The 23499-nt window shown below is 40.8% G+C and overlaps 1 protein-coding gene across 1 annotated transcript in view; it reads right to left on the bottom strand.

The window, feature by feature from the left end:
• Positions 1 to 21840, bottom strand: part of TRIO (trio Rho guanine nucleotide exchange factor) — a gene marked incomplete at both ends in the record, with an annotated part of 224759 nt that extends 202919 nt beyond the window's left edge. The window contains one exon of the mRNA XM_079534003.1: positions 21720 to 21840. Coding sequence (XP_079390129.1) covers positions 21720 to 21840 — 121 coding nt within the window. The remainder of the gene's footprint in view (positions 1 to 21719) is intronic.
• Between the last annotated feature and the right edge of the window lie 1659 nt (positions 21841 to 23499).

Here is a 23499-nt window from a genome sequence, read left to right as displayed (position 1 = left end):
TTGGCTCTGATTTGGAGACTGTCTCAGTTTAATTTACAAGCTTGCCAAGTATTTTAATCACATTATCTTCAAGGATATGCTCAATGTAGACAAAAACAATAGCAGTCACAAAGGAAAGAACTAAAAAGATTGAAAAGCAACAAATCTGAACAAATGCTTAATATTAGTGGCAAAGAGAAAATTAATAAAGCTAAGAAGCTGTGTAAAGTTGCTGTGTGCTCACATCTTCAACACAGTCTAGTTCCACTTTCTCAAACAAGATACAAACAGTAGTTAAAGTTTGGCAAAGAACCACCGGGATAATTAGGATGAGTCCTACACAAAACATACGGCTAGGTCTCCGTGGCATAGAAAAACTGGGCAACATAAGAAAGTCTTATGAAATCACAAGTGATCCAGACAAGGAAAATTAATTGTTGGCCAACTCTTCTAATGCAAGAGATAGAACAGTCAAAGAAAACCAGGAGGTAGCAGGTTTAAAAACAACATAAGGAAGTGGCCTCTCTCACAACATACTGTAAAAGCTATGAAACTCTCTACCACTGGATTTCCAAGACACAAAGGTGTACGTAACCCCAAGCACATACTGAAAATTTAATGGACAATAAATTCTGCAGGTTACTGAAAATACATAAATACCATTTGGCTTTGGAAGACCCAGTTCAAAGCTAATCACTACAGAGCTTTACACCAACCTTGTGGAGACTTTCCTGGGCATGAGGTTTGGCCATCAGTGCACAAGCAGAATTCATCATAGCAGAAGGTGACATTCCTGCTACAGCCCTGCATGCTTAAATAAAACCTCTGCTGAAATCTATTCCTTGGTATCAACACACATCCGCAGAGCTCAGTAGCTCTGTCACCAAGGCATATCTGCCCTTGTAGGGCTGGCTGCAAAATGGAATGGCAGTGAGAAAAGAGGCTGTATGATGAGGCAAGAAAATCATCCCATAAAACAATACTTTTTCTCTCTTCTATTTAGGCAACTCCAAACATGGCAATTCTGACTCTGTAGAGAGTGTTTTCAATCATGCCTGACAATTTTGATTTTACAAATGATCTATTAAGAGAGCCATGCAAATGAGCACAAAAAGCTTACCCACCAGAAGACAGAAAAATGCACTGAAAATTAGAATACTGGGAGCCAGAGAAGTCAGAATATACTGCAGTTTGAGGTACCCTTTTCAGTCTACAGATTTCTTTGATGTTAAGTAAACCCAGAAATTTGCTGTACTATCTTTGAATGAGGAGATATGACTAGAGAATGGGAGAGAGTCTCTATTCTCTTCTAGAAGAGATTTAGTTATGTTTATCCATACAAGCCCTTGTCACCAAGAGGTTACAGGTTTGCTTCCAGTCACATCACTTTCTTTTCTCTGAGAATGAAAAAGCTAAGACATGCCTGAAGTTTCCTGTCATTCCATATTGTAACTATGTCCTTAGATAATACACAGTTCAAGCTAAGTTCTACAAACAAGTTTATGAAACCAACAGCAATTTAGAAAGGCAAGCAAAGAAAGCAAAGGTAGATTGAATTATTTCTAAAGACAAGACTTCCTCCCTCTATTCATATATGTCCCTTCATACCTCTAATTCTAGGATTAAAAAAAAATAAAATGCTGTGCAGCACAACAGAAGATCAGTCAGCAAAACCTTGGTGCTAAGGATTCATGTTTTGCAGATTTTACTTTGAACCAGCTGTTTCCTGGTTGCGTGAACTTTGTATTTATTTGTAGAGAGTGGGTCTTCTACTTTAATAGTATCTGAAATGAATCCTATTTTTCCATCTCTGAGGCTCCAGAGCAAAGAACTATAAAGTGGGTCAATCAACAGATGCACTTCAAAAACACACTCTGAGCTGAATTAAAATGCCAATGACTTAGCCACTGAAGGCTCTAGACACTCAGTTAGACCATGCAGTGTCAGGCCTACAGAATGCAGGAAATGGTAATCCTTCCCTAACTTTTGTTCACTGAAGACTTCCTTTCCTTTAAATCACACCACTGAAACATAAACAAACTGCCTATACTTTAAGGTCTGGGCAGGTACAGATATTGTATCTATAGCATATCTGGACTTACAGAACAATGCAGTTTGAGGCTTTAATTTTGTTATCACCCATTTAGTATAAATTATAGTACTAAAACGTAATTTTTCCATGGACCACAAAGTGAAATACTGGAGCGAAGCAAGCTGCCCAATAACAGTAAGCCCTACTGATTTGGAACAGCACAAACAGCCGCAGTCTACCTTGCAGTCCTTCTGTGGAGTAAGATGCTACTGATTTGAATATCAAACCAAGACAGACTCAAAAGCTTGTTTTTGCATTACAGAAACGCAAACATAAAAAAGCAAACATATTGTACATTAAAATAACTTGTTTTGTCTTCTTTTCACCACACTGCATAAGCACTTTGTGCACGTACTACTACAGTTATTTTTGGCAAAGGTCACATCAAGATGGCAATCTGATTCAGTGACTTCCTCAAATTGCAGGCACCTGGAAGTTGTTTATAACTTCCATGGTTGACATCTAGAATTTTCTTAACTTTAGAAACAGGCTATACAGATATGAATTTTCATGCCACAAAAATAGAAAGGAAGCCACCATCTCTCTTATGAGAAAGCCACAATTGAAATTGTTCCCAAGGGAAAACTATAATCATGAAAGTATTTTTCCCTCATTTTAATTTTCAATTTCAGTCAGCAAACAAAATGGACATGTTAGGCTAGGCCATTAAAAAGTCAGTCTCTTCTTTATGAAAACAAAACAGGTCAAATTATACACAGTGTTAACAGCCTTCACTTAGTTTACTTACTCTTTTTATGATGTATAGGGCTCCAGACATTTCAGCAGCATGGCAAACCAGTGAATAACTTTAACAAAAATAATTATCAAGTTTTCCTAACTGCATATAAGCTCCTACAATTTTACTGCAATCCTTGCTACTGCTGACAAAAGATCAGGTATGAAAACAAGAGCAGTTTCAGAAATACATGTAGTTGCAGGATGACTTTGCAAAGGAAGGCCCCAAAGTTATCTATTCCTGTTAATTATCATTTGGGGACAGACATTGATTATATGTACAAATACAAAGAGGACAGTGCAGCTTTTGAATAGCAGCAGTGAAGAAAATAAGCCATTATTGATTCATGTGTTTGCCAAACATTTTCACCCACTCATAACAAGGAGACTTTAAGAGGACTTTCACTACATAGTTAGGAATAACACAGCAAGCCTCTCCAGCTCATAAAAGGAAAGTCAGAACACAAGCCAGACACAGAATTCTCACAAACACTGATTCACAGCTCCAGTCACACTCAAAGTCAAGTATGAAATGAGCAATTCAGTCATCCAATAAGCCAAGAAAGGGAAAGAGAGGGCAATTATGTCTCTGTTTAACAGAGTACCATTTAAAGTATTCCTTCTGATTCAGCACCAACCCTTGTGATCACTATTCTTGGCCTACCATCAATGAATTTAATTATACAATTATTGAAAAAACATAGTGCTCTCCCTTCCTTGCCTGCCCACAATGAGTCCAGTACAAGTCACAGAAATTAGTCAGAAAGAAAGTGTATACTAGATACCTCAGATTTTACTTCTGAGGTTCACGTTAAACAAGTGTGTGGATATTAGTTCCAGAACTACTGAAAATTAGGTGTTTCCCTTAAATGAGCAAGTAAAGCCTAACTTTCTATATTGACCAATTTAATGCAAAAGGCTGTGAAAGATGGCACCAAGTTTCTTAGCAGCTCTTGTTTACTTGGCTGAGATTCATCCTGATTAACTGGCAGCAGTATGCATGTATCCGAGTCACCCAGCACAGTCAAGCCTGCTCACTGGTCCTTCCTTTACCCCTGGGATCCCACAGGCAAACTGAGCTTCAGCCCCTCCCAAGTTCTGCCTTCTTTTAACTCTTGAGCACCTGATCTGCTTTAATGGCCCTGCTACCCCACAGCCAATGCCTACTTAGCTCTTCTTTTTTTGTTAACTGAAACAGCTGCACTAATCACTCAATATAGATGCTACGGTAATAAGCACAACATTCCTACAACTCAAACTGATTGGCTGTATTTTAAAGATCATGTTCTTAAAACAGGAAGGAATTCAGTACAAAGCAAAGAACAGGACGTTGAAACCATATTGCACTACTACTGACACATTTCTTAGTGGTTGTGGAATGAGATGCCCTCTTCCCTTGCTGTCAGCTTCAGGCTTTCCCTTCTGCGCTTGGGAGCTACTGGAGGACAGAAAAGACAGCAGCAAGTTACAAATCTGTAGCTGTCCTCTCAACAAAGTATCTCCTCATATTGTTACAAAGTGAATGTTGCTTCTCATTTTCAATACTAACAATACTTTCTTCAATGTAGTAAGGATATGCCTCATTTTCTAAGCTGGTCGTTTCAGAAAGCTTTTGAGAGAGACAATTTTCTTTTCAATGCCTCAGCGTCACTACCAGTCCCAAGCGGCAATTAATTTTGGATCCTGACGCCCTCATGTTCCAACTATAACAACTACACATTAGTAAAGGACTTCCTTCATCAAAGGACATGAATTTAATTGAGGCTATAATCAGACAAGTCTCTGAAAGCTTAAGGGAAAGACAGAGATGCGGTGACTAAAAAGGTTTTAAGAACATACGTATGGCCTCTTTTTCCTCAGGAATTCAAGTTGCATAGCCTGTATTTAACTCTTTCTTCAACATCTAGGAACCAATGAAACCACAAAATTCTTGTATTACGGTGAAGTCCAGCATACCACCTTTTGTTCAGGAAAAAATGAAAAAGACTTTCACACCAGCTTTAAAAAGTAGGGCAATAGGTAAATAACGTCATATATTTGAAGAAGACAAAAAAGGAAAAAGTACAGCATTATCAGACAACATTCCTCAGCAAAACTTAATTATTAGTATTTTTAGCTTTAGAAGCAACTACAATTTACAGACCACAGCACATTAACAAGGAGAACCACCAGCAGCACAAAGGGAACAACAGTATTTATTTCAAGTTTCACAGTTATGGTAGGCTTGAGAAGAGTGTGATGCTGCTTACAATGCGCATTGTTTGCTGTGAATTACTGTTCTTACAGATTTGTACCTTTTCATCAGTATGGCTCTACAGGTACACCATTTTTCAGTCTTTTTTTTTTTTTTTTTTTTTCCCCCCAGGTATGAACACAACTCTATTGTTCTTCCATTAGCCATTTTTTTCCACTTCTACCATTACAGGATACCATCAAAAAGCATCCCTTTGGCAATGCCAATTTTAAAGGATTAAATAAACAAACAAAAATTAGCTCATTAATACACAGCTCACTCCATAAAATCTATGTTGTTAATTAATAGCCATTTTCAAGCTATCAGCCAATTAGTCATCCTATACATTTGGCTGTCAAGTTCCTCCATCAGCTGAAAATAAAATTCAGCACTGTGACATTTCATCTTTAAGATATGGACCAAAGTAACTTTAATTGGACTCAGAAGTCAGTCTAAATAAGACACAAAAGAAGGACACCCAATAGTAACATCATGCATGCCTCCTTAAATTAAAGGCAGCAAACAAAACACATGGACTGAAATCTGATTGTTTCTTTATGGTGATGCATTTCCCATTTTAGAAATGTGAATGCTGTTTATGTGAGATAATCTTCACAGATAACATCTACTTCAGTAGTTGCTATCTGGTAAAAAATAGCTCAGCCACATTCAGCTGCTGAGCTAACCTGAAGTCAGTTATAAGCATTTTAAATATCACATGGAATGACAATTCTAATTGCATACTGCACGATTAGATCCAAGATTGCTGTCAAAGCAACTTCTCAGAATGTTAACTTTGAAATTACTGTTAGCCCAGGGAGTAAACTCAAGTTAACTCTTTTTTCTTCACTCAGCTTCAGTTTTTCAGCTATTTGAACTGCCCTTTTTAGAAACCAGTCTTTGTATTAACAAAATCAGCTTTTCCTTTAATGTTCTGTTCTAGGAGGCAATAGTCAAAATCAAGGAGACTTAGCTGACTCTTTATAGGTTCAATTCAAAGTAGTATATGCTTCCTACGTCACCTTCTTCACCAAGAGCTTTTGACACATTTCTTTATCAGAGGCAATACTTTTTTGATGCAGGAGGGTTTGATTAGCAGGCTGACTGAGGACCCTGTCAGCAAAACATTTAGTTACTGCCCACGCTTTCAAGCATTTCTCTAATTAAAAGATGTGATTAATAATCTCACCTGAACACAACAAGATGATTACTTAGAGATAAGGTTCGACTTATCTTTTGAGATAAGCATATCCTCTTAACATATCCGCTGTAGCACTCTTGGCAAATCAGAGTCCACACCAAGGGAACAGACGACAAAGATGTTTATATGCCTAGGTTCTTTCTGGATCTAAGACTGGATCTCTGGATCTAAGTGCTACCAATGGATTCCTGGAACAACTGTGCTGCTCTTTCCACAAAGGCCCAATAGTACATTTCTACTGTTGAGCAACAGAAATTTGAGGAATAATGATATGGAAAAAGGCTTTTCTTTTTTTTTTTTTTAAAGTTACACAAGTTAACTGTAACTAATTCTTGCATTAAATTACCAACACTGTGCTATACAGTACAAAATTAAGGCCTTCTATCAAAATTTTCCTTCCCTTTACTTGCTCTTTCTTCAGGATATGAAGAAATGTTAGGCCTATCTAGGCCATGGCCTATTAACAGCTTTTCTTTCTTATTTTAGCACATTATCACTGTAATAAAAACACGTGAGCAGCACAGTAGATACACAAGGCCTTATTCCTTTCAAGCATCAATCCTCCCAGTGACCACACAGTACTAGAAATCACAAATTTTCTACTCTAGGTACCCATTATATTCCTCCCATTCTTCTGCTTACGCTTGTACTTCTCACAATCATTTTTTAAAGCAAAAGAACAAAAAAAAACAAAAAACAAAAAAAAAAAACAACAAAAAAAAACAAACTACCTTTTGGCCTTGAAATTAGTATTTGCTCAGAGAAACAGCACACTTTCTGTCAAATGGCCTGCAAAAACTCAGGCTCCCTTGAGTCTGTTACTCTGCATACATCAGTACCATTTGGCTATGTTCTAGTAATCCTATAATATCTTAACCACAAGAGACAGAGACTCTAGGAGCACGTAGGTAGTGTGGTGATTTCCAGTATTTCTGTAAGCCAACTGATCCTCACTCAGAATTCCACTGGTTTTCTCTCTACCTTTCTAGATTTCTCACCTCCCTTATCATCTCAGATCCACTAGGTCAAGTACTGCTGCGTCCTCAAAGATCAATTCTCACATCAGTGCCAGTCTTAGCATATTTTGGCAGAACGAAGATAAGGATAAGTGCTTATTCTCAGCTACTGGATGCTCAACAATCCATACCAAAGGCCTGCTCAATGATTTGAAACTGATCAATTAATTCCCAGTGTTAGCAACTGTTTTGCTCATTTCTCCCTCTTCTCTACAGTAGTAATAGCATAATGGAAATTTGAACTTTGTCTGACATAATTCTTCAAACATGCTTCAAAAGGAGTGAAAATTTGGATGAGAAACACACCATATAAACAATATTTATGTTAGAGAAGACTTTCAGTATTATGAAGGCCAACCATCAACCACATTCTATCAAAGTTCCATCAATGAACTGTCGCTTAGTGCCACATCCACATTCTTTTTAATGTGGGTAATAATATTGGCCTTGTGTTATGTGTTGTTCAAATGCTAAGAGAACCTATCTCCAAAACAAAGTCTTTGAAGTCAATGAATACTGAAGTTATGACTAACATTTCCAGATACTTCTCTGTCTTGGTATCCAACTTTGCTATGGAGATATAGCATCATATCTCTGATAATAATCTTCCTAGTCCCTTTTAAATAAAGAAACCATTTCAGTGCACTAATAAATGTAGCTTACTATGAAGAAGTATTATATATGTGCATATATGTGTGTGTATATATATATACATATATATATATAGATTATTCTGTATATATGTGTATATATATATAAAATAAATTTTTGTTTCACCATATTATTCAGCCAATATTTGTTTCACCATCCAGTAGGAACACAGCTTTTACATAGCAACATAATTCTTGACGTGCTGCGTGATGTGGTTCAGTACTAGTGGTGGCAATGGTGATGAGGAGACGGTTGGACTGGATGATCTTATAGGTCGTTTCCAACCTTGTGATTCTATGATTCTATGATTCTATGATTCTTGTCTATCCAAAGGGAAGGCATCCCTTCATCTGCATTGGTTCCTTCTTCAGAGGTACATGACAGTTCAGAAAGTTTCTTATTAAAGCAGAAATTTTGCTGCTTGTATTTGGACAAACAAAGAAACAAAAACCCACGAGTGTAGTAACTTAGGTCGCTTATCAGTATGTATATCCACTTAAGCCCTTCACCATCATCTGCTCTTCCAGAGAGAGTTTTGCACATGAAGCTTAGTCTGTCATGCTGTGGAAAACCAAATGTAGTTTATGTCTTTTAGGTCTAATTATACGCAAGCTTAAGAAAGCATAATTATCATTTGGTTCCTTTTTTCTTGACATTTGACAGTTTAGATCTTCCCTCCTTAGTTTTAACAAACATAAGAGAATCTAACTCTCAAGGAAGAGAAATCAGACCCAGATTTTTTTGAATAAGCTAGCAAGCTTAATGGTTTTGTATATTTGGATTGTCATCCCAAACAAAACAAAACAAAAAAACCCACAACTACCCACCTTCTAGTGAAGTACTAGCATCCATAATGTGCTTTCCTGTAATCAACATCTCTGTTTAATAAATCAGCTTACACATCCACTCTGTTTAATACTGTATAGTCAATTAATGCATTTCTGTTCCCAAAATAAATCTGATTAACAAGATAACACTGTGTATTCTGCTAAAATCGGTGTCATCTACTGTCATCCACTAAAGCATATAATGAAAACTTTACATAAACCCTAAACAATGACTTAATTGAGCTAGGACCAGGGTTCATAGAAGCAGTCACAAAAAGCACTCAAAAACTGGGCAATACAGCACAAAGGCTGCCTGTGCAACCTTTATTAAATGTAGCACACATGCTTTAACACTCAAAGTATGCAACACTTTTCCATATGACATCCTACTTATCTCTGTAAACATAATGGACCTCCTATGGACATGAACACTGATGCCCACAGATTTAGCTTATTATCTGCGAAGCTTCTGTCTTATTTATTGAGCAAAAGTGACAAAAGAAGTGATAGTATACATGAGGACAATTAAGTCAGTAAAAAGCCACTCTGGAAAAGGATAGCTATCCTTTGTCTCTCCGAAATCTCTCCCACAGTTTAGGCAAGTCTTACTAAAACAGGAGAACTTAAACCAGTCAATTCTGTCCCCACCTCTGAAGGTCAATAGCTAGAACACAAGCCAGAACACAAAGTATTAGTAAAGGAAGTAAGTGGGTGTGAAGTTCCTATGCCAAGTACTGGAAAACATTGCATAAGGAAACAAATCCTAAGGATACTATGCTGCTTGCTTGTGAACACACACACACAAAAAATCACAGATCTTTTTCCTCCATTATATCTACGCAAAAGCTACATCACATGCATTAAAAGTAACTGCCCAGACAAATAAAAAGCTGTCCATTAAGCATTCTGCCTTAATATTGAGGTACCTTCATCCTTAACCTTCTCATAATCAAACATAAGACTTCTACAACTTCCTTTTCACTTCCTGAATACCATCTACAACATTATCAAGAGCAGTATCATCTTGTTCTTTGATTTCCTTCTTGTTGCTTCAGTGGACATGAATTGCAAGGTAAGCCCTGGCTCAGATTCCAAGTCATAAATTTGCCTACAAGCAGAAACACTACTCATTAAGTTCGCAGCTCAGCTAACCAACTCATCTTTCAAACAAGTTTTCACGGCTTTAATTTCAGAACAGTGGGTTAGCATGATGAGAACAGCAACATGGACAAATCCATTTCAAAACCACATTACACAAATGAATATTTGTAATACTTCGCTATATCACAACGTATTTCATAAATACAAAGTTTAAATTTACATACTGTAGCTCTACTGTAAGTAGTCAGGTCATTTTTCTACAAACTGTTTACTTCTTTAGCAGATAAATTGCTACTTGGAACAGATACTATTTTAGTTATCAAAGACAGAAAATTCATCCAAAATAACTCTGAGAAAACATTCCTAAGCTCCTCTGGAACACCAAACAAAACCAAAACAAAAACAAACAAGATTGCAACTATGAATACATCTGTCAAGTAAACATTCTTCCCTAGGCAGTACCTTAAAAATAAAAAAAAATAAAATAAAAAAAAAGGAAGATAAATAAATAAATGATAACTAAATAAAATCTAACCTGCCATACCTGGGGTATGATGCTATCATTTTTATCCATAAACTCCCATTACCTTCTATATTACCTTACTATATTAGTGAACTATTTTAACAGTAACACTTCTTATCCCCCAAAGTATCAGCACCCCCAAAAATGTAGCATAGCATTTCTCCAGAGAGAAATCAAGTTTATCTTGATTTCGACGGCACTACTGTGATCAACTAAGGAAAGTAATTTGGATGGTTCTCTGCATATGAAGAGTTTTTACAATATCCTCTTCCATTACACAAATTTTAAACACCCTGAACTAGTCTGCTTTCCCTTAACCACAAAGGAGACTTGATGGCTTTTTTATTATTTTTATTTTATTGTTTCATAACATCAGGGTCAGAGGTGAATTTACTTCCTTTGTAGAAGCTAGTGCAAAAACATCATTCCCTTTTCTTTAACCTCACAGACGCTTAGCCCTATTTAACTACTAGCTTTTGTCCAGTGAAGCCCAGAGATATCGTCTCAAACGCAGAGTTCATAAAAAAATGCTTAATCCACTTTTCTAGAAAAGCTGAGCTATAGCAATAATCAAGAGGAGATCAAACTCTCAGCATTGTCTCCCATTTAAGCCACTTAAAAACCACCTCACAAGGCTTGACGAAACTCTTTACCTGAGGTTGTCCACTATAATGTTTAACATAAGAAAAAACAGGAAAGGATTATGCTACTCAGTTATGTAAGTCCCAAAGGTGCAAATCTAGATTTATATTTAGTTCTTCAATTCCCATCCAGAGTTCAACTCAGTAAACTGATCTATTTTTATCTTTTGACTCTTTTGGACATTTCCTTCCTTCATCTGTGTAAATGCGTCACAGCTTCTCAAATGTTTCCCTTTGGCTAGGGAAGGATGCATTTGATTCCAAGCTCAAAAAAAAAGTTAGCACACATGCTGAGTGGTTTATTGTTATCTGACTTGTACCTTTATTCTGAGTTAAGGACAAGCAAATTTGACTACAACCCTTGCAAACCTTGCAGTATCCAACAAAATACACTATTCTTTCTGCAACAACAGGTAACAGAATGTAATGGCTATCTTCACCACTATACAAACTGTATTTCATATTTTTATCACTTCCTTAATAAGCAGGTTTGACTTAGCTCTGCTGACCTTGTAATTCAACAGACAAGCAGTAAAATTTTCCCATAATGGAAACAGAAACAAAGTTCAGGTTTGCAACTTTTTGCTCAACTAATGAGACAAGTAAATCAGTCAAGCAAGTATTCTTGCTTACCTTTCAAATGCAGCCTTCTACTTCAGAAAAACAGGCTTTTTAATATACATACATACATTTGGATGCCCTGTTGTTGCCTTTGTTGTCATCCTTACAGAAGCCCACCTCACAAAATCCCCTGACACAGTTCAACAATGCACAGCAACGATCTGCTTTCTGAACTTTGCAGGCCAGGAGAAGTTCAAATCCAACTGTCCCTACCTGTGGAAAACAGCTACCTGAGGCACACAAAACATGATGTTAAGAGATGTAAAGCGAGAGCGTAAGTTAAAGCTACTGCTGCAACCACCCCATTTCCACTGTTTAAGGACCAATCTGACATACAAAAGGCAACCAAAATGGACTTGTTGTCTGATTTGAGTTAGTTGAAGAAAAAAAAATGTTAGGGACAAATGCTCAGATAATGAGACATGCAGCTAACACTGTTCCCCAGGGGTCAGTACTCAGCCTGGTCCTATTCAAAATCTTCATCGGTGACCTGAATGAGGAGATAGAATGCACCCTCAGCAAGTTTGTCAATGATACAAAGCTGGGAGGAATGACTGATACACCAGAAGTCTGTGCTGCCCTTCAGCAAGACCTGAACAGGTTGGAGAACTGGACAGGAAAAAAACCTGATGAGGTTCAACAAGAGCAACTATAGAGTCCTACACTTGGGGAGGAATAATCACATGCATCAGTACAGTTAGGGGCTGACCTGCTGGAGTGGAGCTCTGCAGAGAAGGACCTGGATGTTCTGCTGGACAACAGGTCGGCCATGACCCAGCAGTGCATTCTTGTGGCAAAGAAGGCCAATGGTATTCTGGGATGCACTAAAAAGAACATGGCTAGCAGGTTGAGGGAGGTTATTTCTCCCTTCTACTTTGTCCTGATGAGGCCACATCTTGAGCACTGTGTCCAGTTCCAGGCTTCCCATTTCAAAAAAGACAGAGAACTTGTAGAGAGAGTCCAGTGGAGTAGATGATGAGGGACCTGGAGCATCTCCCTTATAAGGAAAGACTAAAGACGCAGGGCTGTTCAGCTTGGAGAAGACCAAAAGGGGACCAGGAAATACTAACAATGCTTATAAATATCTAAAGGGTGTGAGTCAAGTGGTTGGGGCCAGGCTCTTCTCAGCAATGCCCAGAACAAGGAGTAATGGGAACAATCAGGAACATTGAAAGTTCCACACTGACATGAGGAAAAAATACCTTACTGTGAAGGTGAAGGAGCAGTAGAACTGACGGCCCAGAGAGGCTGAGGAGGCTCCTCCGGAGATATTCAAAACCTGACTGGATGCCTCCCTCTGCAACCTACTTTAGGGAATCTTGCTTTAGCAGGGGGTTGGACTAGACTATCTCCAAAAGTCTCTTCCAATCCCTAAGATTCTGTGATACTAAAGCTTTATTTTTTTCAAAAACAAAAATAATGGCTGTTCAGATTTTTTTTTTCTTTTCTTTTCAGAGAAATCATACTCCATTTTATTTCTGCACTGTAACAGCAGGAGGCTTCATAAACATAGAGTCTGACAACATCTTAAGTTTGACCTTCACTGCACCATAAACTATCAGCTTTCACATAGAATAGGACCATCCACAGTCAACTCACATCTTGATTTGTGCAGTTATACTGGCAGCTTTCTACATTTTTTCCTGTATTTTCAACTGCATGTATTAATTTCTCTAATTCCAGAAGAATTACAAAAGGCCATGACATTTTAAACCTCAGCCTAAATTTTAAGAAGAGGGTGGAGCATTCTTATATTCTCAGGAAATGATATAATGATTGCCTTCAACACATTCAGAAATTGGTAGCATGCAAAACATTTGGAAAGCAAAGGCCTTACTACCTTAATGCTCCACTAGAAAATTCTATTCAATAGCACAAAGCCAAGTCTACACAGTGGCTACAGCACAGCTCACTGTATAGTTTAAGAGGTTAGCTAAGTAATGTTTAGTATTTAAACAGCCCATTTATTCTAACTCAACTCTTGTGATGTTCCTTATGTATTCTCCTATCATTCTTGATGTATCCTTCCTTTATTGTCTTGGCCAAATTTTAAGACATGTCACTTCATTTCATCCAAACATTTAACATCTGTTTTGGCTTTGGAAACAAGCAGTCTCTAAGACTACAATGTCAGATAGTTTTTTTCAGGAAATCTCTGCAATAACAACTCTTGTTGTTCGACAGCCCCAAAGAAATTTACCAGCTATATGACAATCACAGAGCTCAGGGAAAACCTTTGACTGAATATCTTGACAAAGCATCTCATAAGGCTGCAGGTTTTACTGATGCACAGAAATGTGGAAATTTCTTATAAAAAAAATAAATAAAAGTTTTAAATTTTAATTTGCTCTTCTAAGCAAGAAGTGAGGTTATGAACTACACAGTAGATATGTAACATGTCCTTAAGAGCCATACTGACTGCAGTGTACTTCCCTGTTCATTTTCAGCACTTACAAAATCTCACTATGATCCCAGACCCTCAGTTTTCAATTGCTAAGCAGTTATGTACAAATCTAACTACAAAACGCATTGTTGGCTGTTCACACAGTCTGCAGACACTTCAATGTTGACTATTATTGCCCACATACATAGTAGGACAACAAAGAAACAAGAGTAGTTAATCTCTGGACATCTTCAAGGCAGAGTAGAACTAGAGCACCATTAGTCACAATAGTACTGCTAGATGTCTACTGCCCAGCATATTTTCCCCAACTTCTTGTTAAAAGATTCATCACACAAACTCAGTTTTTAAGCCACACAGAACACTATTTGCCAGCATACGCACAGGCATACATCCATCTATACACCCCCATGACATCTCAGAAAACAAACCTTCCCAAATCTGAGCTTCACATTCTGGCCATTGTATAAACTGGCAAATATTAACCTGACTCCTACACAGAATTGTAGGAATTATTTGTGCACTCTATTGAAATACTTCCACAGAAAACATACCAAACAAAGCAATCCACTTGCATATTTCGAGTGCTGAAAACCTACAGCTAGTTTCTATCATTTTCATCTTGCTTTCTGAACATCTTTGGTCTTGAAAAACACAATACTTTTTCAGGAATTTTCTTACCTTCCTGCAGAGGACTTTTTTCCTCCTTAGGAGGGAGAGAAAAAACAAAACAAGACACAAAAAAAAAAAAAACAAAAAAAAAACAAGCACTGCAAAGCAGTAATACTGATCTCAGTTGTTCAGTAAGGTCCAGGTTAGAAACATCACATTCAAAGTACCAGCAAGATGCACAAGTCAGCATTGCTCACTAGGAAAACCTGTTTGATATTTGCAGTGCCTTTTTAAAAAACAACCAGGGCTACTGCCACTTATGCATGCCATTAATAATGACATAAGTTGAAGAAACAAATCTGACCAAATGTTTTGAGAAGACTACATTCAACAACCACGGAAACCAGCCCTATTTTTTAAGCAAATGCCCAAAGACAATTAAGTCATCTTCTCCTCCATGCAACCACAAGCAGCTGGGATCCACTGCTGCAGTTTCAGAAGAGCCATTGGAAGGGGCTCTGCATCCTTACAGCTGAGTCTACAGGCTCTTGCCACATAGGCTGTTAAGTGAGACCCTGTGGATACAACTCATTAATGACCCTCCTCTTTAAGTAAGGATATACCAATCTATTCTAGAGACTCAAACTGAGGCTCTCACCTATTGTAGTGTCTACTGGTAAAAGCACTTGAGTTGTTCCTTGTCATTTCAATTCCTCCTCCTCACTACTTGGTAAGTGATCTGTTTTCTCAAAACAGCAGTATCTTTCCTGAAGGAACATGACTCAGCTTTGCAGATCATGCCTATTACTTCACCAGTAATCTACTTTTTGATTTCACTGCACCAAGAAAATATGTGAAATTTCTCCAAATCAAACATATTTCTTTATGAGGAGAAGCAATTAGATGTAATTATTTTAGTGAATAGTTTGAAAATAGCCTATTGTGACCTTCATTTTTATTTTGACCAGTAGCCCTTTTGTTAAATAATTAATTAATATTAAGCTTGTTTCTCACAAGGAAGGAGAATCAGTTTGCTTTGTTCTCATTAAAATCACCACTCAACTTCAAAAGAATCCCACCTCATCCCCCCAAAAGCATTTCCAAAGTTTGTGTTTTTCCTATTTTAACACTTCTGCTGACCACAAACAGCTATTTCAGTGATCTCATCTCCTTCCTCAAGCTGCAAGGAAAAACCAGTGCATTTTAATCCTGACTGAAGTCTGCATCTAAACAGGCCCACTTGTTGGCATTAGAATTCTTTTCTTAATTGAAAGACAGTAGATCAATAGTAATATCCTTATATTGGAGTAGAAAAAAAATTCCTTACCCTTGTTTAGATTTTATTTATTTACATGAGCATTTTACACTGGAAAAACTTTTGGAAGCCATTTGAAATTTCAGTTGGACGTTTCATACCTGTTTCTGTAGAACATTTAGCTAGGGAGAAGACATTTCTTTAATAAAAGTTTACAGCCACCTTGTATACACAGTGATGGAGCTCTGCAATTAGAGAAAGTCTTAGCACCAACTGTCTTTCTAATTCTGCCAGCTCCTTTTTAAGCATGTGTATTCTGAGCACATCAGTGCTTTATGACTGCTCAAATGTACACCTCTCAAGAACGGGCCTGGCTTTTCTCTAGCTCCCATTTACCTTCTACCTCAAACATGTATTTAGTTCATCATCTGCCAGCTATCACAGATGTTATGAGTAATTCTGTTCCCGCTTAGAAATGTTCATGACTCCTGACTCTTTCACACAAAATCTACTAACCCTCAGTATCCCAACAAGTTTGACTGTTCCATACCAAACAAAGCTGCACAACAGCTGCTGCATTTCACACAGAAATGCTCTGTCCTCCTTTCCAGGAAATGTCAACCCAACACCACCATTCCCAGGCTAACATCTCCACCGTACTGTTTCTGTAGTTATTTTAGTCTTGCATACAATAGATCAGCAACTATCAAATTGCAACATTTCTATTTCTCTTCCTCAAAACAACCCTCCAACCATCTTACTAAAATGGATGCTGCTGAAATTGGACTCAAAACTTCCCAAGAGGGCCCACTTCATTTTCAGCTTGGATCAGCCAGGACTAATGGCAGCAACACTGCTTTGCTTTAACCTTCTCAACGGCCGAAATTCAGAGGACAAAGTAACAGATTCTTGAAAAGCAACAGCTGATTTGCTTCTTAGCTTATACTGTCTGCATTCCTCACCACTTCATAAAACCCCTAAATATACCCCCAGCACCTGAAAGCCACAAGGCCATGAATGAATATTTGCAGAGGACAGCATGGAGGTAGCACGTGGGGTACCACCAGGGTTGCTTGCCAATGCCTGGCTTTTAGTTTTGCTACTGGATATTCTTATTAGATGTTTGTTGCTACTCTGTAGCTAGTGCAGGTGCCATGCCAAGTAACCCACACAACCACAATGACTACATTCACTGTAAGTTAGCTACTACGTATCAGCAGGAGATGGATGAACCTTCTTAGAAAGGCACTACCTGAATTTCATACATTGCATGTTCTGCTCCATGGATGTAAGCTGAAAACTGGACTTGCTTTTTCCATTTGATGCCTAGTATAAAAACCATTTTGCCCATGATCTAAAAGGTAGCATACTTTTGATTAGTACTACTCATGAAAGAGTTTGTTGCCTTTCAATAGCACATATGCTTTTTCTTCTCCATAAAAGTCCTTCTCTTTTCTCTCTGTCTCCCTAGAAGACATTTTCTGCTTTGGTAGCACTTTCAATAGTATCTACTACAGACAGTCAACATTCCCAGCCACTATCACAACCAGTGTAAAGCAAACAAGACAAGAATGCATAAAACAAGGTGAACAGGAAGAAACTAAACACAGTTCCTGCCTTTAATTTCTGAATAAATTGTTTAGGTTTTACCTTTACCATTTAAGCACTGTTCGGGAAAACTAAGAAAGCCACAAAATTATTATTTAAGAGGAAAAAAAATCAATTATATATTTTTATGATAGTCATTAATACTTCTTATATGATCTCACCTAATCAAGCAATTATCTGCCTAGACTGCAATAGGCAGACTTGGTTGAACTCGAACTTTAAGCAGGTTACTCAAAGTCTCTCAAGCCACCAGTACTTGCAGAAGTCTTCAGCTCCATGTCCATAATCACCCAAGATTTCTGCATCCCATTTTCCTAAAATATTCACATAAGCATTTTAGCGTCTACACATACTTCAACGCTAAGTTTAAAAGTGAAGCTTACATCAAAAAGCACATGAAGGAAGCGTGAAGTGTACAACGTTCTAAATGATTCTGACAACTACCTTCATCTTTGTCTTCCCTTCAGGAAGAGGTGGCCCATGGATGCTGTATTTGGGATACTGTTCCCAAGACCCGCTCCACTTTCATCCTAGACACATACTCCCCCTCCTGATAAAGGACTGCTGCCAGCTGTGGAGATTCATTTCTACACAGAAAGTCTTCCACCATTGTGTTTTCTCTGATCGAGTTTTGAACTATGTTTGACAGTTATATTCGGATGTTATCTGGCTAAGTTTGAGTAGACAATCATCCTGCTGCCAAGACTTCCCGAGTGTCTTATTTTCCCTTTGTTTTTCAGACATTGCTGTCTTTTCCCAAAGTTCTGCACCCCTTACTCAAAATGTAAATGTTGCTGCACCTAGAAACATGATATGAGCTGTAATAAATGGTGGCAACAATCAGAACCTTCTCAATGGCTTCAAAAACTGCACCATCCATTCATACATGAAGTTACTTCACAGGCTGCTGAAGGCACTCAATTTATAGTACAGGAAATAACTAATCCACTTTCATTGCAAAACAGCAATGAGTTATCAGTCAGTAACTTGTGTGTGCTTCCACTGAGATTTATCATGGACATTTATAAAAGGTACTTGCTGTATCACCCAGTCAAGAGTTGACTGAGATGTTTGTAAGCCTTGCATCCTTTAGTATTCAGAGATATCTTCACCATTCCACAAAGATAAACTTAACTGTAAATGTACAATCAATATCTCATTTACTTAGCCAAGACAGTAGTTAAAAAAAAAAAAAAAAAAGAAAAGAAAACCACAACCTTTCATTCTTTATGCTTAAAGGCAGAATTCATTAACGTCGACTAGCAAAAACAGTTTGGAGGATGATGTTACAATAGCATGATTAATTGGCAGCCCTAATTTGTACATTCCAAAGGTGCTGGTTGGTGGGGGCACCACCTTCCCAAAGCATTAAGGACTTGAAGCCGTAAAGATGCAATGATTTAAAAACAGCAATGAAAAAGAACCCAGACTTTCTGTATGCTCACTGCCTTGTAAGCCGTGCCTTGATGACAGACTCCCAGTTCTGCTCTGTACATATCTTTTCTGGAAGCACACTCACATGCTAGCTGTTTTCAGCCCTTCAAAATGTACATGATTTTAAGTTGGATATTAGAATACATTCTGAAATACATTTTATCTTTATACTTTGATGCGGAATAGATCTCGTATACCTAACAGATGAATCAACAACCTGCTACAGACCCTTAGTCTGCTCTACCCATTTTATAATAATAATAATAATAATGAAGTTTCACTGTAATATATTTTATTAATCATTTCAAGTCACACAAATGTACTTTTTAATAAGATGCTTGTCTATACATCTTCAGCTCAAAACTATCCTGTCAGTTTACACTGTTATCTCTAATCTCTAGCTTACCCATAGAACAGAAAGGCACTTCCTACAGTGTTTTCTCAGTCAGGATGTAATCACTTTGCTCAGCACCAATTCTGTTTCTCAGCAGTTTTATTCTCAATCCTTCTACAAAGAAGGTGACAGATCTAACAAACTGTTCTTGTCTTTTCAACTTCAATTAATGAGATTTAGATAACAAACAGAAAGTAAGCTGCCTCTAGTCTTTGCAATTCCAACATGTTCAACTTTAAATTTGAATTCAAGACATTATGTTTTCATACTACTGCCTCACTCAGCTTCTTCCTTCAAGTAATCTTTCTTTATGTTTCAATCACAACCAATTTCTACAACTCAGGGTGAGTTTGCATTTACATAACCAAATCAAAAACTAGGAATGTATACGTTTCAAGTGAATACAGACACTGTTCAATATACTAATGAAACACCTTTCACATACTGAAACTTCATTCCTTAAGCTCTTAATTCTACTTCACGCTTAGTCTTACAAAAGGAAAGGAGGAAAGCCAGCCATCCCCCTGGCAGTACAACTGAGCAGTGTACTGACCTTAGATTACAGCTGATTGTTCAGGCATTGTGGGTTTTTGAGTTGGTTTTTTTTTTTTTTTTCATCCTGGTGAACACAGTAACATTTTTACTCATTTTTTCTTTTAAATAACTGCTACAGCTTTGCTGACATTCTCTTACAAGTGACAGGAAAAAGGAAGCATTTGTCATTGTAAATGCTGTCAAGAGAAAAATATTTTGTATGCTCCCACGTACAGCAAACTAAGCCTTATGCTTGTTCATTGATTGCTGCATCCATTGTGTTGCACTGAAATAAAAAAATTGCACCTCCTGCCCAAACAAAAGGGAGGTACCCAGATCTCATAACGGGCCATTTTCTTACAGAAGAGCAGATCACAGAGGGATGCAGAGTTTAACAAGCTCTTCCCAATACCAAACACCCACTGAAATGCCAGAACATTTCTCAGTGTATTCCACAGTCCAACTCAACCAGATCAGCTCCACATGTACATACAAAAATGAGAATCCCAGTTGTTAAATATGCTCTAAGAGTTCTTCAGTAAACATCTGACACGTCTTTTTCTACCGCTTTAAGACTTTCTGCTGCTGCAAGACCAAGCTCAACGCAACTTCCCTACGATCAGAAGCTATCAGCATCAGAAGCCATCAGAAGCTATCAGCATCAGAAGCCATCACCGCACCACCGACGAGCTCATCAAGTCTGTGTCATCCCCCTGCCCACACACAGACGCCTATTAATACAGCCGGCAGGGTCGCCCAGAACTGCAGGATTACTACACAGCACGTACCCATCTGTAACTGTACACACGTCTACTACGGGGGCCCATCGTTTTGCTTTCAACGTCATTTTTCCGAGAACGACAAAGATCGGTCCTTCCCGCACGACCAAAGCGCCGGGGCCAACAATGAGCTCCCTTCCCTCCACGCTCGACGCTGCCGTGCCGAACGAGCCTCCGGGGAAGCGCGGAGCCTTCCGAGGGCTCTCAGCCCTCCGCTCCGACCTCTGCCCGAGCCCCGAGTCCCGTTCGGAGATCCCTGGTGCGATCGCACCTCCTCCTCCATCCTCCTTCAAGCAAACGGCGCTGATTGCGCATCCCACTTCCGTCACGGACTTCCCTTAAAAACCACATTAACGCGGCTTTTATTATTCTCATTACTATTACAGCCGTCATCTTTATTTTCACACGCCGAGGCGGCGATCCCCCATCTCTCGGCCGGTGAGTCTGCATTTTCCCCGCACGCCGCTCCTTTTTAGGCAGCCGAAGGCAGCGAGCGCCCGGCCCGGCCCTCCCGCCCCGCCCGGGGGCTGCCCGGGGGGCGCGGAGCCGCCATTACCGGGGACACCGTGCGGGCAGCCCCCTCCTTCCGTCCCTCCCTCCCTCAGGACGGCTGCGTGCCGGGCCGAGCACGGAGCGAGGCAGCGGCCTCCATGTTTGATCCCGGCGGCCTGTCAACGGCTCGGCGCAGCGGGAGGGCCTCCCGAGGGCGCGGGCAGAGAGCGCCGGAGCGGCTCGTTCCCCCCTCCCGCCGCCTTTCAAAGCCGCGTCACCTCCCTCTCGCCCGGAGCCCGCAGCCCTGCGGCACGCCGCCCCCTCGTCGTTCTCCCCACCCCCCCTTCCCCGCGTTTTCTTTACCCCCCTCGGGAGCCAGGGCTGCCCTGGCCTCGGCCCCGGCTCCCGTAGCGGGCCGGCCGCCGTGCGCAGCCCCCCGCCCAGAGCCGCACCTGTCACCGGCGGCACCGCCTCGGGGTAGCATCCGGCTCCGCGGAGCGCCCGCGACACGCGGGGCCCCACGCGGCCGCCACCTGGGCGCCACAGGGCACCTGACAAAGCCGCTCCCCGGCCGCCGCCGCCCCGCTCACCAGATCGGAAGAACGCCGCGATGTCCGCCGAGTCCTTGGCCGCCTCCTCGGCCCCTTCTCCCCCGCCGCTGCCGGCCGTGCTGGCCGCGGCGGTGGAGGCGGCGGTGGCGGCGCTGCTCATGGCTGCGGCGTGCGGCGGCGCTTCCTCCGGCTGAGACCCGCCGCAGCCACCTCCGCCGCCCCGCTCCCCTGTGCGGCCGCCGCCGCCTTCACCTCGGCGCGGGCGCGGCTCTCAGGGCGGCAGCCGGAGCGGAGCGGGCGAGCGATGCGCGGCGGGGGCGGCTGCCGCCGGCCGCAGGGACATGAAGGTATGCGCGGAATGGCAGCGCCGGGAGCGCCCACCCCCCGCAGCCACCTAGGAGGCGGCGTGTGCATGCAGCGAGCCGGGGCGGGCGGGCGGGCGGCAGCCGGAGCGCAGACAATTGCGGGAGGAGGAGGAGGAGGAGGAGGAGGAGGACGGCATGGGGAGGGCCAGCAGTCAGCGCAGCGCGGAGTCGGGGGGAGGAGAAAGGGATGCTCCCAGCCTCTTTTTTTTTTTTTTTCCCTTCCTCCGAGCGGCTGCGCTAACCACGGCGGTGCCGGTGGCCGCAGCAGCTGCCGTCCTCCATCTTGCCTGGGAGGGGAACCGGGAGAGGAAGCGCGACCCCGCCCGAGAAACAAGGGTGGCGGGGGGGGAGAAAAGCTCGGGAATCTCCGGCTCCGTCCGGCAGTGGTCGGGAGGGGGCGGCACCACGGCTGTGCTGCTGCCGAAACCGCTCCCTATTGGCTGCGGCCGGGTGGGGGTGCGGAGTCCGTCCCGGCGGTCACCGAGAGCCAGGCGGGGTCTGCGGGTTGGATTATGTCATCCTTTTATTTTTAGCCGCTTTCGGCTTCCCCCTCTTCTCGCAGCGCCTGTTGCAGGCTTGTGGTTGTGGGCAGGTCGAGCTGAGGTTCGCAGGGAGACGGCTGTTAGGGGTCGGATCCACGGGAGGACCGGGCGCGGGACACGACGCAGCGCCCAGCGGGCGGGAGTGCTGTGTTCCTTCGTTGTGAGTCGGCTCTCACGGCTCGGACACGAATGGAGGACATGGATTGGATGGGGCCCGGGGCAACCTGGTCCGGTGGGAGGCATCCCTGTCCACAGCAGGGGGTTGGAGATGATCATCTTTGAGGTCCACTCTTTCCTGAGTCATTCTTTGATTCTATGAAGTCATTTTCAAATAACACATTTATTGTGACTATTTATTTTTTTCAGTTATGTCAAGGAAACATCAAAATGTCTTGTATCGTGGACAAGTCAAATGAACATAAAGTAAGCAAACAAGTCGTGATAGAAAGTGCAATTGAGTGCCTGGTTAAAGCATGTCCTGGTGCAGCAGTGGTCCTCATGTTGCACTACCACAGTAAAGTTATCTGAAGGAGAAGTTGGAGGAAGAGTGTTGAAGAAGGCTGCTGAGCACCTTCAGGAACTGATAAAACTGAAGAACAGTTCTCAAGCGCTTGTAGTAAATCATAAGAAACATTGCTATGTCCAGCTGAAAATCATATGGCTTCAAGAATTAGATTCTTGAGCCTTTGATAAGTGTTAAAGCAAATGTAACTTAAGAGAAAATGTGGCTTTGTTAGTTTATCACAGACAGGTGATGTGGACCATGTTTTTCCAAGGTTTGTGTTAAGTTGAGGTTGTGCAGCTTGCTGAAAAAGCTTTTGTGCAACCATCCTTACCCTAATTTCTCCTACAGAGATGAGATTAGTTTGACTGAAAAGAATTTTTTTAATGTTTTTCTTTCAGGCTGTGGGC

Source organism: Tetrao urogallus, assembly GCF_951394365.1.
Source record: "Tetrao urogallus genome assembly, chromosome: 3".
Classification (NCBI taxonomy): domain Eukaryota; kingdom Metazoa; phylum Chordata; class Aves; order Galliformes; family Phasianidae; genus Tetrao; species Tetrao urogallus.
Note: the sequence above shows the minus strand (reverse complement) of the source record. Positions and strands in the feature narration are given on the sequence as shown.